This window comes from Engraulis encrasicolus, chromosome 8 (genome assembly GCF_034702125.1).
Source record: "Engraulis encrasicolus isolate BLACKSEA-1 chromosome 8, IST_EnEncr_1.0, whole genome shotgun sequence".
Classification (NCBI taxonomy): domain Eukaryota; kingdom Metazoa; phylum Chordata; class Actinopteri; order Clupeiformes; family Engraulidae; genus Engraulis; species Engraulis encrasicolus.
The window spans coordinates 14,824,881-14,838,149 of record NC_085864.1 but is presented as its reverse complement, the minus strand read 5'-3'; the positions used below and the strand labels follow the sequence as shown (position 1 = coordinate 14,838,149).

At 40.3% G+C, this 13,269-nt stretch overlaps 1 protein-coding gene across 5 annotated transcripts; it reads left to right on the top strand.

Moving 5' to 3' along the window:
• Window positions 1-2,273: 2,273 nt before the first annotated feature.
• Window positions 2,274-12,941, top strand: aifm4 (apoptosis inducing factor mitochondria associated 4). Of its 5 annotated transcripts, none has more exons than XM_063205031.1 (19): window positions 2,274-2,347; window positions 3,340-3,421; window positions 4,712-4,821; window positions 6,385-6,494; window positions 6,907-6,951; window positions 7,067-7,139; window positions 8,130-8,242; window positions 8,687-8,773; window positions 9,047-9,138; window positions 9,434-9,564; window positions 9,728-9,843; window positions 9,930-10,001; window positions 10,093-10,156; window positions 10,417-10,493; window positions 10,596-10,713; window positions 11,638-11,736; window positions 11,833-11,908; window positions 12,039-12,143; window positions 12,508-12,941. In XM_063205031.1, the coding sequence occupies exons 2-19, from the start codon at window positions 3,351-3,353 to the stop codon at window positions 12,539-12,541; spliced, it is 1,593 nt and encodes a 530-aa protein (XP_063061101.1). In that variant the 5' UTR covers window positions 2,274-2,347; window positions 3,340-3,350; the 3' UTR covers window positions 12,542-12,941. The 5 variants fall into 5 exon arrangements, with proteins under 5 accessions (XP_063061101.1, XP_063061098.1, XP_063061097.1 ...); XM_063205028.1 differs by lacking the exon at window positions 2,274-2,347 and adding an exon at window positions 2,672-2,761; XM_063205027.1 differs by lacking the exon at window positions 2,274-2,347 and adding an exon at window positions 2,863-2,954.
• Window positions 12,942-13,269: the final 328 nt, after the last annotated feature.

Sequence of the window (13,269 nt, the reverse complement as noted above, 5' to 3'; positions counted from 1 at the left end):
CACCCCCTTACGGGGAGTAAAACTTACACCTCCACCCACTCACAAAAAACATCACCATGGCCCAGCCGTGGCTCAAACGGCTGGGCACTCGACTGCTACACTGGTGACCCGGGTTCGATTCTGGCCAAGGTCATTTGCCGAGCCCTTCCCTTCCCGGGTTAAAAAGTGGTAACAGGAAAGACACTGTAAAAGTCACCACCCCCAAAATTCCAATAAAATAACAAAATGCCATGCTTAAGACTGTATGTTACTTCTTTTTATGTGGTGGAAATCCTTTTCCTGTGAGTGATGTTACCTCCTTGAAATTCTCTAATTTGGAGAATGAACCATTATTTTACAGGGGTTTCTTTTTCTCAATGTCATTCCTGTTACCAACTCAGGGTAGGCTACACTGCAAAATTATTTTTATATTATATTTATAGATATTACACTTATGCATGTTGACAACATTACTGACTGCTACATTACTCCTAGAACAACATACAAAATAATGAAAATTTTGTGATTTCATCTATAATTAACAAGTAAGACACCTTGAAAGATAACTTTTTACAGTGAGGGAAAGGCCAAAATCTCTGTTTCGTCTACAAAAAAAGAGAGATTTAAAATTAGAAAATAACAATAAATTGCCTTACTTTTAAGATCGGGTTGGTGAAAAAAAATATATGTCAATTTTTGTGCTTTAAAAGTATGCATGGGTTGCAAGGAACATAGGACCCAGGGAACATAGGGATGATCCCAGCGTACCTATGTTCCCCGGGTCCTATGTTCCCCGGTCTTTGTATGGGACCGTGGAACTGTTCCCCACATTGTATCTAACAAGGGGATAAGGTCCAGAATGCTTGCGCATGCATGTCTTGCACGGACGGTTGCCATGCGTATTTCATGTCAAGTTTGCGCACAGTGCCAGCCGGTAGCGGGGAACATATGACCTGGGGAACATAGGACCCGGGGAACATATGGATGACCCCTACAGATGCACACGCACATACAAACACTTCTAAATCTGTTTGCAGTCATGAGTGTATCATTCACATTCAAACCTGAGCCTCTGGGCTACCAAACGGCCTCTGACCACCGACCCCTACTAGCCAGGCCGCGCCCTCCTAGTGACGCAACACCTTCAGCGTTACTTCTAGTCAGGCCAGGAGATAAACAAATAGAGTTTCATAGCTCCGGAAAAACGGGAACTCCTCCCACTTTGTCAGGAAGCAAACAACCAGTAGCAAACCAAGGCTAGACCCCTACTCCAAAAAGTCAGACTTGTTGGCATGCTGGTCAGAGTGCACCTACAACCCTAGTGATGTGTACAATACCATACCTTCGTGTCAACAGGGGCGGTACAGCCCCCCAGGGCATGTTGGGGAGCTGTAGGGGGGCGCTGAGAAGGATACAGCTGAGAGGGGGCGGTGCTCAGTTGACTTTTGGGGGGCTTTATTCCATTTCTTTTTTTAATACTAAGGGGGGCGTTGTCATTCTTATGATGAGGTCAAGGGGGCGTTGGGAGGCTTGTGATGAGGCCAAGGGGCGTTTGTTCAAAAAAGGTTGAGAACCACTGCAGGAGCAGTGTTCTTCTACACTCCAAAATTCAGAACACATTCTAAAAGCATAGTATGAATGTAGTACTAGTGAGCATCTTTTCATTACAAGCAACTAACTGTTATTTACATACTGTAGGTACAGTGTATTGGTTATAGTCCCAGGAGCAATGTGGGGCTAGCTGCCTTGCCAAGGGCACAGTAGTCATGGATGCTTTGAGATTTCAACTTGTCACCTTGCGATCACAAGACCAACTGGCTAACCATTAGGCCACAGCTGCCCCATCGCCTTTATCTCCCATCACAGCAATAAGCTTGCCAGTCACCACCACCTTTACCCTTTCATATGGTGCGGGATGACCATGTTTATAATCAGGGAGGGCAAGTGTTATTTATTTGCATGGACTTTATTAGTTTGATTAGGGCCTACACCTCTCAGGTATTTCAAAGAGATATTCCAGATATGGAAGTTGCTCCTCATGCATCTCTGGTTTGCGCTACCCTGGGTGTAAACATTATAGACAACTGTAAGAACTTTGAATACGCTTGGGTGCAGCTGCACATATTCAACTATAGCACAGTTCTCTATGACAAATATGTGTAAGTGAATAAAAATGTTAAAAGTAGGCTATATATATATCATCTGGCGAATATAGGAGCCTAAGTAATGAGATGGAGAAGGAACTTCATTGGCGCGCGCTACATAGCCAAGTCGGGCGAATTGTAACCGAACACCACCGGCGACTTTGAGCATCATCTAGATTGAAATTGATATGCCCTGAAGTAGCAATGTGTTATCTGTTAAAAAGGTGGGTGATGTTAAGCAGCAGTTAAGAAAGTTTCCACAAGCACCCGATAGGCCTATTTGATTTTGCACAGAAAGGAGATATGCCACTCTCGTTATGTATCTACGCATATAGAATGCTTCCATTTGTTCTGAATGACAGGCTACAGTAGCCATATGCTTGCAACATTGATTCAGTAAAGAGACCTCTTGTCATTGTTTGATACAATGTTTCAACTGAACGTTATGCGCATGACGTAGAAAATAGTTCACTGCAACATAAGCGTGGCAGCGCCAAATCTGCCCTTTTCATTCCAAACGCATATAATGCTGATTCATGTTAGCGATTCGACCATATCAAGTCAAGCTAATTCAGTGTGGGTAGGCAGGCAGGACCACTTCTAGCCGTGCAGCCAGGCAGTGTGCCAGTCCAGGGAAGGTAGGTGCCATTGTATTGTTTCAATAACCTTGGCTACATGTTCGGTACATGTTCGTGTTTGAGACAGGCCTAAATAATCATCGTGCAGGTTATGTAAAAAATAAAGTAGTGTCTAGCAGCCGAGATGCTTTTATGGCGATGTTATTAGCGAATAACATCAACAATGCTCTCGTCTTGGCTACGTTGACTACCGGTGTGTTCATGCTCTCTCTGACTCGAGTGGGCAACTTGGCAAAGCATGGAACATTTGAAATGTTGTGAGCTCATGGGTAGCAGCTAACAGAAAATGCTCAATCATGAAGAAACATGGATGCGTGTGCACCTGGAGTGTGGCATCTTTCAAATGGTCGAACTAAAATCATGGTGCGAGGAAAGCCGAGGTCATAGAAGCTGTGTAGCAGCGAGTATTTGAATAGGCGTACCGGTATACGATTTTGGTGATAAACACACTTTAGACTACAGCCATAGATTAATCTATGTCTATGTCTACAGCACTGTTGGCTATGATGATGACGTGTGTTGTTTGGTGCTTGTTTCCTTGTGTTGTGATGTGTTTGTGTCCCTCCTGACAACTGCAGATTTGCATAAAATGACGAACGCAGAAGAAGTGATGGACATCACAGAGGTGGTTTGTCTGGAGTCTGACCTGCAGGATGGACAGTAGGTCACCCATGCCATGTCTACTTTTATATCCTGTCTCACTGCAGTGTTTCCCAACCTTTTTGTCCTGCTTAACCCCTAAGCCATTTTGACAAATGATGAGTAGCCTACCTCACCCATTTGTGCTCTATGTTCCTCTATACCAGAAGTGAGGAAATCTTTCATTCGAAGGGCCACTTTACATTTTATTAAGTCCTCCAAGAGCCGTACTATGAACACAAGCCAGGGTTTGACCCTGAATTTTAGGCCTATATTGAAAGTGGCCACCTTTACGACAGATCCCGACCATCAGGGCCCCTGAAAATATAACTTAATGTATTGTGAATGCAGAGGTGGAAGAAGTACTGAAGTTGTGTACTTAAGTAAAAGTAGAAGTACCCTGCGAAAAAATTACTCAAGTGAAAGTAAAAGTTGTTTCCCAAAAACGTACTTAAGTAAAAGTCATAAGTACTAACTTTTAAATGTACTTTTCATTACAAAAGTACAAGTACGCCTACTCACGCAATGGCTGTCTTTCTCCATGTCTACCTACTTGATCCAATAGGAAAAAGTGTCTGCAACGGTTTTCGGTTCTATTTGAACATGACTATGGAGTCCTGTTAATGTTTTTAAAAGTATATTTTCTGTCTGGGTGTCAATTTGGAAGAGGGGCTTGGTCCCGCCTCCCTGCCCGCAGCTGAGGCTACTGAAATATCCACGAAACACAACAGGAAAACCTAGGATAAATGTAACTAGTAACAAAGTCTTCTCCTAGAAATGTAAGGAGTAGAAAGTACAAGTAATTGTCAAAAAATGTAATTGAGTAAAAGTAAAAGTCTGCATTTTTATTTTTACTCAAGTAAGTACAAATTCCAGAAAAAACTACTTAAGTACAGTAACGAAGTAAAAATACTTAGTTACGTTCCACCTCTGTGTGAATGTCATTTCTAAGATTGCTTTACAAAACATGTCATAGTTCATGTATAAACCGCATAACAATAAAATTATATTTGGGGATGAATAAAGCCGCCGGGCCCGATGTGACCTGCACCATATTTGTTATTTTCCCACGTACCCACTGAGGTGTGCTCACGTACCCATAGTGGTATACGTACCCCTGGTTGGGAAACTCTACACTGCATAGGGCCTACAGTCTCTGGCTGTCTATCTGTCTCTCTCTCTCTCTCTCTCTCTCTCTCTCTCTCTCTCTCTCTCTCTCTCTCTCTCTCTCTCTCTCTCTCTCTCTCTCTCTCTCTCTCTCTCTCTCTCCGGGTGTCTTGTGTATGATTTTTTTTTCTTTCTTTGCCACAGAATGAAAGAAGTAGAAGTGGACGGTCACAAAATCCTGCTGGTGAGGAGTGGGGGTCAGTTCAGCGCGGTTGGCAGCCGATGCACACACTACGCAGCTCCACTCGTCAAAGGTACAGCAGAGGCAAACTGCATTCAACCCATGAAACACCCAAATACAATACAATACGTTCACGTGGGAAAGTACACACACACACACACACACACTAATAACCAATAAATGTCAATTTACTTTATCATTGCGACAAGAAGAATCCTCTTTGGCAGTGTTGACAAAGCTACTAAGTGTTTCTTAAACTTGACAAAACGTAATCCATGGATGAAGTGTTAATGTGTCTAGACGAATAACTGCATGGCTTCATTCTCTAAGAATAAGAAGAGCATCTCCCTTGTCGGGCTAGTATCAGGTTTGTACAGCAGGATTACAGTATCTCGGCACACCCTTATAGGTGCTCAGTAGGGCTGTAACGATACACAAAACTCACGATTCAGTTTATATCGCCATTTTTGATCTATGGTTCCATACACCCCAGGATTTTAAAAATGTATCTTCTTAAATTATTATTATTATTATTTTTGTCCCATTGCTCATGGTGATGTCACTGCAGTTTAATCACAGTGTGATGGTTTTAAAGGAAATCTGAATGGCATTATTCTGGTTGTTTTTTACATGGTCAAATCCAGTCAATCTCTAGTTTACTCACACTTGATGCATTATTAACTACATTCATGTTCCGTTGAGTTCTATGTAAATCTAAATAAGATCATTGCAATTCAACCAACCCTCCCCCTTTTCTTGTTACCGTTGTAATGCAAGTTATACCACTCTAAAAGCCAATGAAGTCCTGCTTGTTATTGATCTTAAACATTAACATACAATGCAAAAGCAAATATTTGGCTTATGATCATGGCTTGGCAGCTCAATTAGTCAAAGTTATCAGTTTATATGTCAGTGCCTAGCATACTGTAGGCTGGAGTGTTTGCTGAATCATGTGAATGCCTAGAGGGAGGCTTTATTGAGGCTGATCTCACAGACTGGCTCCATTGTTCAAACATTCTACACTCCACACAGTGCATTTCTCTCCTTATACTTAAGTGTACTATTAACAGACATAACACAATTCAAGATGTTGTACAAAATACATCATTATTTTCTGCACGAAGCATCACACACTTTTCTTAAAGTACCAGTTCAGTCAATTTCAATGTGCTGTTGTATTGCTCACGCTATCCTTTACTTGTCAGTACCCGGTGATGCCACATTTTTCGGCTAAGCCCTTTCCGAGATATGAGCTATTCTAATGGGGGCAGCGTTTGTTTACATTTTTTTTTTAAATTAACATAGGCCTACTCTAAATATTTTCCCAAAAGGTACCGCTGTTTGCTAGTTGCCTGCTGATGTTGTATAACCTTTCAGATGTTTTTGGGAATAAATAAAAATGTTTTTTTTTTTAAATGTAAACAAAGCGCTGCTCCCATTACGATGACCAAGATCTCGGAAAAGGCTGAAGAAGAAAAAAAGAAAACCTCAGGTACTGGCAAGTCCAGGGTAGTGTGAGCATTACAACTGCATGTTGAAATTGACTGAACTGGTCCTTTAATAGTTGATAGTTAATATCGAAATATTTTCATCATGATCAGTCACATGTAGTGTACACATTATACAATCTTTGCAGGATCACTGCAAGGTGATAAAGTGAGATGCCCTTTTCATGGAGCGTGCTTTAACGTGAAGACTGGCGATATTGAGGAATACCCTGGGCTGGACTGTTTGCCCTCTTATAAGGTACACTCATGACAAATTGCACTCTGTATTGAAGTGTTTTTACAGAAGGAGAGGTAAATGCTGCCTTCGAAGTCAAGTCAAAGTGCAGTAACTGCGCAAAAATTGAAACTGAGAAAAATGCCTTCAGAGCTTTGTATATTGTAGCTAAGCTTAATGCAAATTTGACAAAGCAATGTCTCTAAAACAGGACACATTTGGACCATGAAGTTTTGTCACAAGACAAAGGAGGTGTAATGAAGACCATTTTCGGTCTAGTAAGATGTAGTTGATGCACTTTGACTTTGTAGGGCAAATGGTTTGTTGGACTGGCTGACTGACAGTGAGCGTTTAACCAAATAAATCAGTAAACAACATGCTTTACTACTCCTTGTTATTTAATTTGTCTCATTAAAATTCAAATTGTTTTAAACAGGTAAAAATTGAAGATGGCAAAGTGCATGTCACCTTACACACAAAGGTAAGTTTATGCACCCTCAACCCTGGAACTCTCACCAACTTACTTATTGGTGTTAAATGGAGGACTATTCATTTTTGTATGTACTGTATGTGTGTGCATCTATCCATGTCCTCAGGAAGCGAAGCGTTTGAAACAGATGTCTCACCAAGAACCAGAGTCGTCTCATACAGTGATTCTGATTGGAGGAGGTAAGTGGTGACGCCTTCTGTGGGTGGGTGGGTGGAGTTACACACACACACACACACACACACACACACACACACACACACACACACACACACACACACACACACACACACACACACACACACACACACACACACACACACACACACACACACACAGTCTTCAAGCCTTCAATCAAAAGACAATGTTCTAATATGGCATCACACGTATTAGACAATAAAGCTTTTTTGAATCTTCAGTCTTTTTCAATCTTACGTAGAGTAGAGTAGAGTAGAGTAACTTATTGATCCCCAGGGGGAAATTCAGGTATCCAGTAGCTTACATAAATACACAAATACACAAATGTCCACATGGACATTTCAAGACACAAATAACACAGGAAAGTCAGGGAGGGGAAAATAAAATAAAATAGTAGAGATACTAAATGTAAAAAAGGTAAATGTGCAAAAAGACATTCTGTGAGTTGGGATAGACCAATGCAGCAAAATACTCTGTCAGTTAAGGTACACAATCTTAACATGACCTGGAACAAGTGTTGATGGATACATCTATGATATAGTATAGTATGTAGAAGTAGGCAGTGTACAGAATATGATAAGGGGTTGAAAAGTCTCACAATGTCACAGTAAAGTACAGGTAAGTGTATTAGGCAAACACACACACACACACACACACACACACACACACACACACACACACACACACACACACACACACACACACACACACGCACGCACGCACGCGCGCGCGCGCACGCACACACATTCACACACACACACACACACACATTCACACACACACACACATTCACACACACACACACACACACACGCGCGCGCGCGCACACACACACACAAAGATGTTCCCCAGTAAACGTGGGGGACTAAGGGGGTGTATACTGTAGGCAGGGGGTGGGCGAGTTACTTATAGCTGAGCCAGATAGAACTGTACTTCCATATGGTGTGGTACAAGTGACATGTTATTCATTGCAGGCCCCGCCTCTCTGGTGTGTGCTGAGACACTGAGGCAGAATGACTACAGAGGCAGAATCGTCATGGTCACCAAGGATGACCTGCCACCCTTTGACAAGCCCAAGCTGAGTAAGGTGAGACAACAATCTACATAAAGGTTACTGAGACTCTGGCATTGGCCTTGTTTACATGAGAATGAACTCAGTTTAATTCTGAATAAAACTTAATTCCGCTTTGAGACCATGTAAACACTTCACAATTCAGAATTAAATCAAAGTGCAATTTAAACTCGACTGAACTATTTAATGCTGTATTATTAATTCAGAATTAAAAACATTATGTAAACATGGCCATTTTCTCAATAGACAACAGTTAAATAATATTAAGTCATTCTATGCCATTTGTGCCTCAATGTATACAACTGCACTGTTTGTTCTTCAAAATGTTCTTTCTGTTTTGCCTATAATCATCGATATTACATAAAATGAAGGTTTCCAAGGTAAACCCAAACGTGGTTGATTTCCCCCCGTTGTGGAAGGTAACATGTTTTATTCTTGCTACGATATGCTTCTGCCCAGGCTATGAATGTTGAGAGTGATCGCCTCCTCTTGCGACCAAAGGACTTTTTCCAGCAGCATGACATCGAGCTGTGGATGAAGAGAGAGGTACGGCACCACAGTTCCACCAAACCTTGTCATAATTTACGTACATCCTCTTGATACTACCAGAGACACTACCACTGTGTTGGCCATGTGACAGGTGAATGTAGCTTGGTGGGATGGTCTAGCATCACACCTTAGGATAATATGGGAGTTGGGCCATGAAATCTGTTTTTCAATTATGACGTTCCATCTTTCAAGTCATAGTTTGGCTCACCAGTCTAAGGTGATGGATGAGAATTTTCATTTGGAGTCATGTCTGTGATTCTTTTGTATCAGGTGATTTCTATCAACACGGAGGCAAAAACCGTAACCATGGATGACAAAACAGAGCAGCGCTATGACCAGCTACTGATTGCCACAGGCTGCAGGTTGGTGATTTAAACTGAATGTTGCTTAATTTGCTCACCTTTATGTGATATGTAAAAAGTCTTTCTCATCCTCTAGGGTGGTTGTCAATTGAGGCATAGGAATGATATTCTTGAAGCTGTTTTCCTTCGATCATTGGCTGTATACAAATATCTGTATACTAATAAGAGCTTACTTAACATACTGTAGCTTCTTTTAGTTTTTTTTAATAGCGCATGAATGCAGGGCATGGTCTCGACATGTTTCATGACATGAAAGTGGCAAATAGTAACCCCATCCCCTGTCTGTGTCCTTCAGAGCCAGGCCCATGGCATGCCCTGGGGCAGACCTGGAGAATGTGAAGCTCCTGGAGACCTTTAAGGATGCCCAAGACATTCACAACATGTGTGCTGGGAAGAAGGTGGTTGTGGTGGGGACCTCATTTATAGGTAGGAACACAATAGCTGTTATAGCTGCTAAAAGTAATATTTAACAGGCCATCAAATATTTTGGGTGCATTTTTTTATTTGGCTGACTCCTGCATAAAACACTTTCACACCCAGAATGTGTGGCATTTACAACATTACAACTTACAACTTGTTTTCACTGCAGGAATGGAAGTTGCATCGTATTTGTCAGATAAAGCTGCCAGTGTGTCAGTTATTGGAAAATCTGAATATCCCTTTCAGTTGTCGCTCGGATCAGAGATTGGCAAAATGACAATGGAGGTAAGGAAAGCTCTGTTATTTTGCTTGTTTGCATTCACAATTGTTACAAAATAAGTTAATAGAGTGATTTCCACTTTATTTATAAGATGCTGCGAGAGAAAGGGGTGAAGTTTTACATGAATGACAATGTCGCAGAGATTCGTGGAGAAAATGGAAAGGTAGAAAACATTGCTACAAAAATAATTGCCAATTTTCTATAAGATAATAATTAATGATGCATAATCATATGATAATATTTGATATTAACAGGTCAAAGAAGTTATATTACAGAAAGGAGAACTGCTAGAGGCAGATGCTGTTGTCATTGGAATTGGTACGTTTTTTATGATCAGTTAATTGATATTAAAAGAATTATGAATTTAGATGCTGATGAATGAACAAAAGCATGGCCTTATTTACACATATTGTGAAAAAAAAGAGATTTGCATTGTGAGTTGTTTTGTGATATACCAGGCTCCCAAAGATAGTTCAAGACATTAAAAGTACAGTAGTTTTTTTTTTTTAAATGAAGTATTTTATTGATTTAAAAAAAAAATTAAATGGTGTGTAATGGGTTTTTGTTTTTTTCTGTAGGTGTTTTGCCCAACTCAGAATTTGTCGATGGAACCAAGATACAGAAAGACAAAAGAAATAACATCATTGTTGACAAGGTGAGCCTCGATTCCATCCTATCTTAATCGTGACATATTAGACTGTCCTGTCTTTGTACAGCTGTTGTTGACCCGGTCATATTTGTCATATTTCTCCACCAGTGCATGAGGACCAGTGTGTCACAGGTGTTCTCTGCAGGAGATGTGGTGTGCTTCCCTCTCGGTATCCGTGGACACGAGCAGGTCAACATCGCCCACTGGCAGTTGGCACATGCCCATGGTACAGTATGGTCACCATGGCACCATGGTGGCAAGGACCACCCAAATGCACCTCACATGATTTTACTATGCTCTCATTTGTGCTATAGTCATACAATTTTCGACTTATTCTGTTCTCTGTGACTACTATAAGGGACAGCCGTGGTCTAATGGTTAGGGTGGTGGTCTTAAAGGTGCACTGTGTATTTTTTTAGCAGTTTCTTTCCAGAATGCATGCTGCCCATTCACAAAGGTTACCTTTTTTACAAATACTCTATCCACCATCAAATAGAAGTATTCATTATGACTGGGAAAGTTGCACTTTTCATACATGAAAGGGTGGATCTTCTACATGTCCGCCATTTTGAATTTCCTGAAATAGACATTTCTGTGACTACTGTAAAGACTTATAACAGAGTATTTTATTCATTTACAAGCAACTTGTAAATGTTTGATAAATATAAAATATTAACATAGCATTTCCTAGTCATTTACAAGCATTTGTTTACATTTCCTAGTCATTTACAAACGTTTGTTAATGTTTTGTTCATCAATAGTTAATCATTTATTAAGTCTTTATAATGCTTTTTTGCATCCATTATTCTAAAGTGTTACCGTCACTTTGGATAAACGTGCCAGCTAAGTGTAATATACGTTTAATGTAATGTTAAGACTTTGACTTCACAAAATAACTTTATAATAAAACAAAGGAGATACGCACTCCGCGCTTCTAAATTAACAATCCGGTGCAACCAGAAGCAGGATTAAATAAGTAGAAGGACTCTGATGAAGACGCACGTCGAAACATTAGTCTTACTGCACTGAAAAAATAAATAACAAAAAATAGACATCCATGTGGTACCAGATTATTTTCCCTTTGTACTAACTTTGTAATAAGTAAGTTTACTAGTTAGATGTTGGGAATTATTTGATCTTAATTTTACAGGAAGGATTGCGGCACTGGCCATGGTGAGCAAGCCAGTTGAAATCAAGTCTGTCCCTTTCTTCTGGACTGTGCTGTTGGGCAAAAGCATTCGATACACGGGTAACCTTTTTTCAAAGCTGTTTGTTTGAGATCAGCACCACTGAAATGTTTGTGGGATGTTTTTGTTTAATGCTAATGCATTGTAATACTTCACAGGATATGGCAATGGGTACACTGATATTGTGTTCAAAGGCAAATTGGAGGAAAGAAAGTTTCTAGCCTTCTACATGAAGTAAGACTTAACATAGCACAAGCATCTTGATTTACACTAACATGCTTATTGTATAACATAGAAAATGAGGTGATTATGTGTGCCTCATATTGTATTGCATTAATGGCCTCATGGGTTTCCATTTCTGCAGAGAGGATGTGATGGTCGCAGCAGCCAGTCTGAACTTTGACCCTGCAGTTGCCGCGGTTGCAGAAATGATGGCGACAGGGAAGGACATAACCCGAGCTCAAATTGAGTACGTTTGAGTCTATTAGGAATCTACACTAAATCTTAGGGTACACCTAAAGGGATGGTCGGGAATTTTATGAGTGAGTGATATTGAATGAAAGAGTTAGTATGGATGAACGAATGAACGAATGAATGAATGAATGAATGAATGACTGAATTAAGGAATGAATGAATGAATTAATTAATTAATGGATTAACAAATATTTATACTTCAATGAATGAAAAACCTGTAAACAACTAATTTAGCCAAAATAATGATGTAATGAGACGGTGGTAAAACTCTGCCTCGTAAAAGAGTCAGACTGTGATCAAGCTAATGAACGAGAGGTCAGTTCGCATTGAAATTAAACGTTTTTCTTTTCTTACTGTAGGTCTGATGACCTGAGCTGGTTGAACATGCCATAGAGTCCTCTGTGCCATTCGTCTGCCTTGTGGAATGGATTCCATCGTAATTTGGTGGATATCTCTGGTTTTGTTACTGAACTGATGCAGGCAATGTATACTGTCACTTGACATGTTTCATTCCTTTATGAAATCGGTTTCTTCTCTCTTGACCATCTCAAGTTCATCAGCATCTATCAATTCTGAACTTAGGTAGTGTATATTTTGAATAGTGAAGCAGCATAACAGCACAGCAAGTTTCAATAAAATATTATATTTTTGCATACACTAACTGATCTACATCTGTCAAATGAGCACAGTATTGTTTCACCAGTGCAGCTGATGTTGGAAATCAGACTGATCTGAAAGTGTATGAAAGATGTACAGATATACTTAACTTAAAATTCTGTGCCTACCTTTGAAATTTGTGCCTTTGCTTTTTACATCTGTGCTATGTTTACATTTCACAGTGTCCATCTCATATGAGGATTTGGGGTAGAGTTGAATCAGTTGCATTGTGTTTTTAAAGAATGTGTATTTATCACATCATCAGTGTCCATCAGGTGAAAGCGGATATGTTACTTGAAACCAGCTCAGGAGGGCAAACTGGATTAAGCAGTCTGCATAGGAGGCGTTTTCACTTTACTGGTTAAGGCAGATTGCGGACACATGTATGGATTTTCACGGGTTGCTAACAAGCATTTAAGTGACACTTTAGGATTTAACATTTAGATGAGGCTTTACCTGAGGTT

What these genes read in the sequence shown, in the direction of transcription:
- aifm4 (XM_063205027.1), top strand. Translation starts at nt 2,894, where the DNA reads ATGGCGATGTTATTAGCGAATAACATCAACAATGCTCTCGTCTTGGCT. An exon ending in AGTGATTCTGATTGGAGGAG is followed by an intron (nt 7,140 to 8,129) that starts GTAAGTGGTGAC and finishes TATTCATTGCAG; the next exon opens with GCCCCGCCTCTCTGGTGTGT. An exon ending in ACAAGCCCAAGCTGAGTAAG is followed by an intron (nt 8,243 to 8,686) that starts GTGAGACAACAA and finishes GCTTCTGCCCAG; the next exon opens with GCTATGAATGTTGAGAGTGA.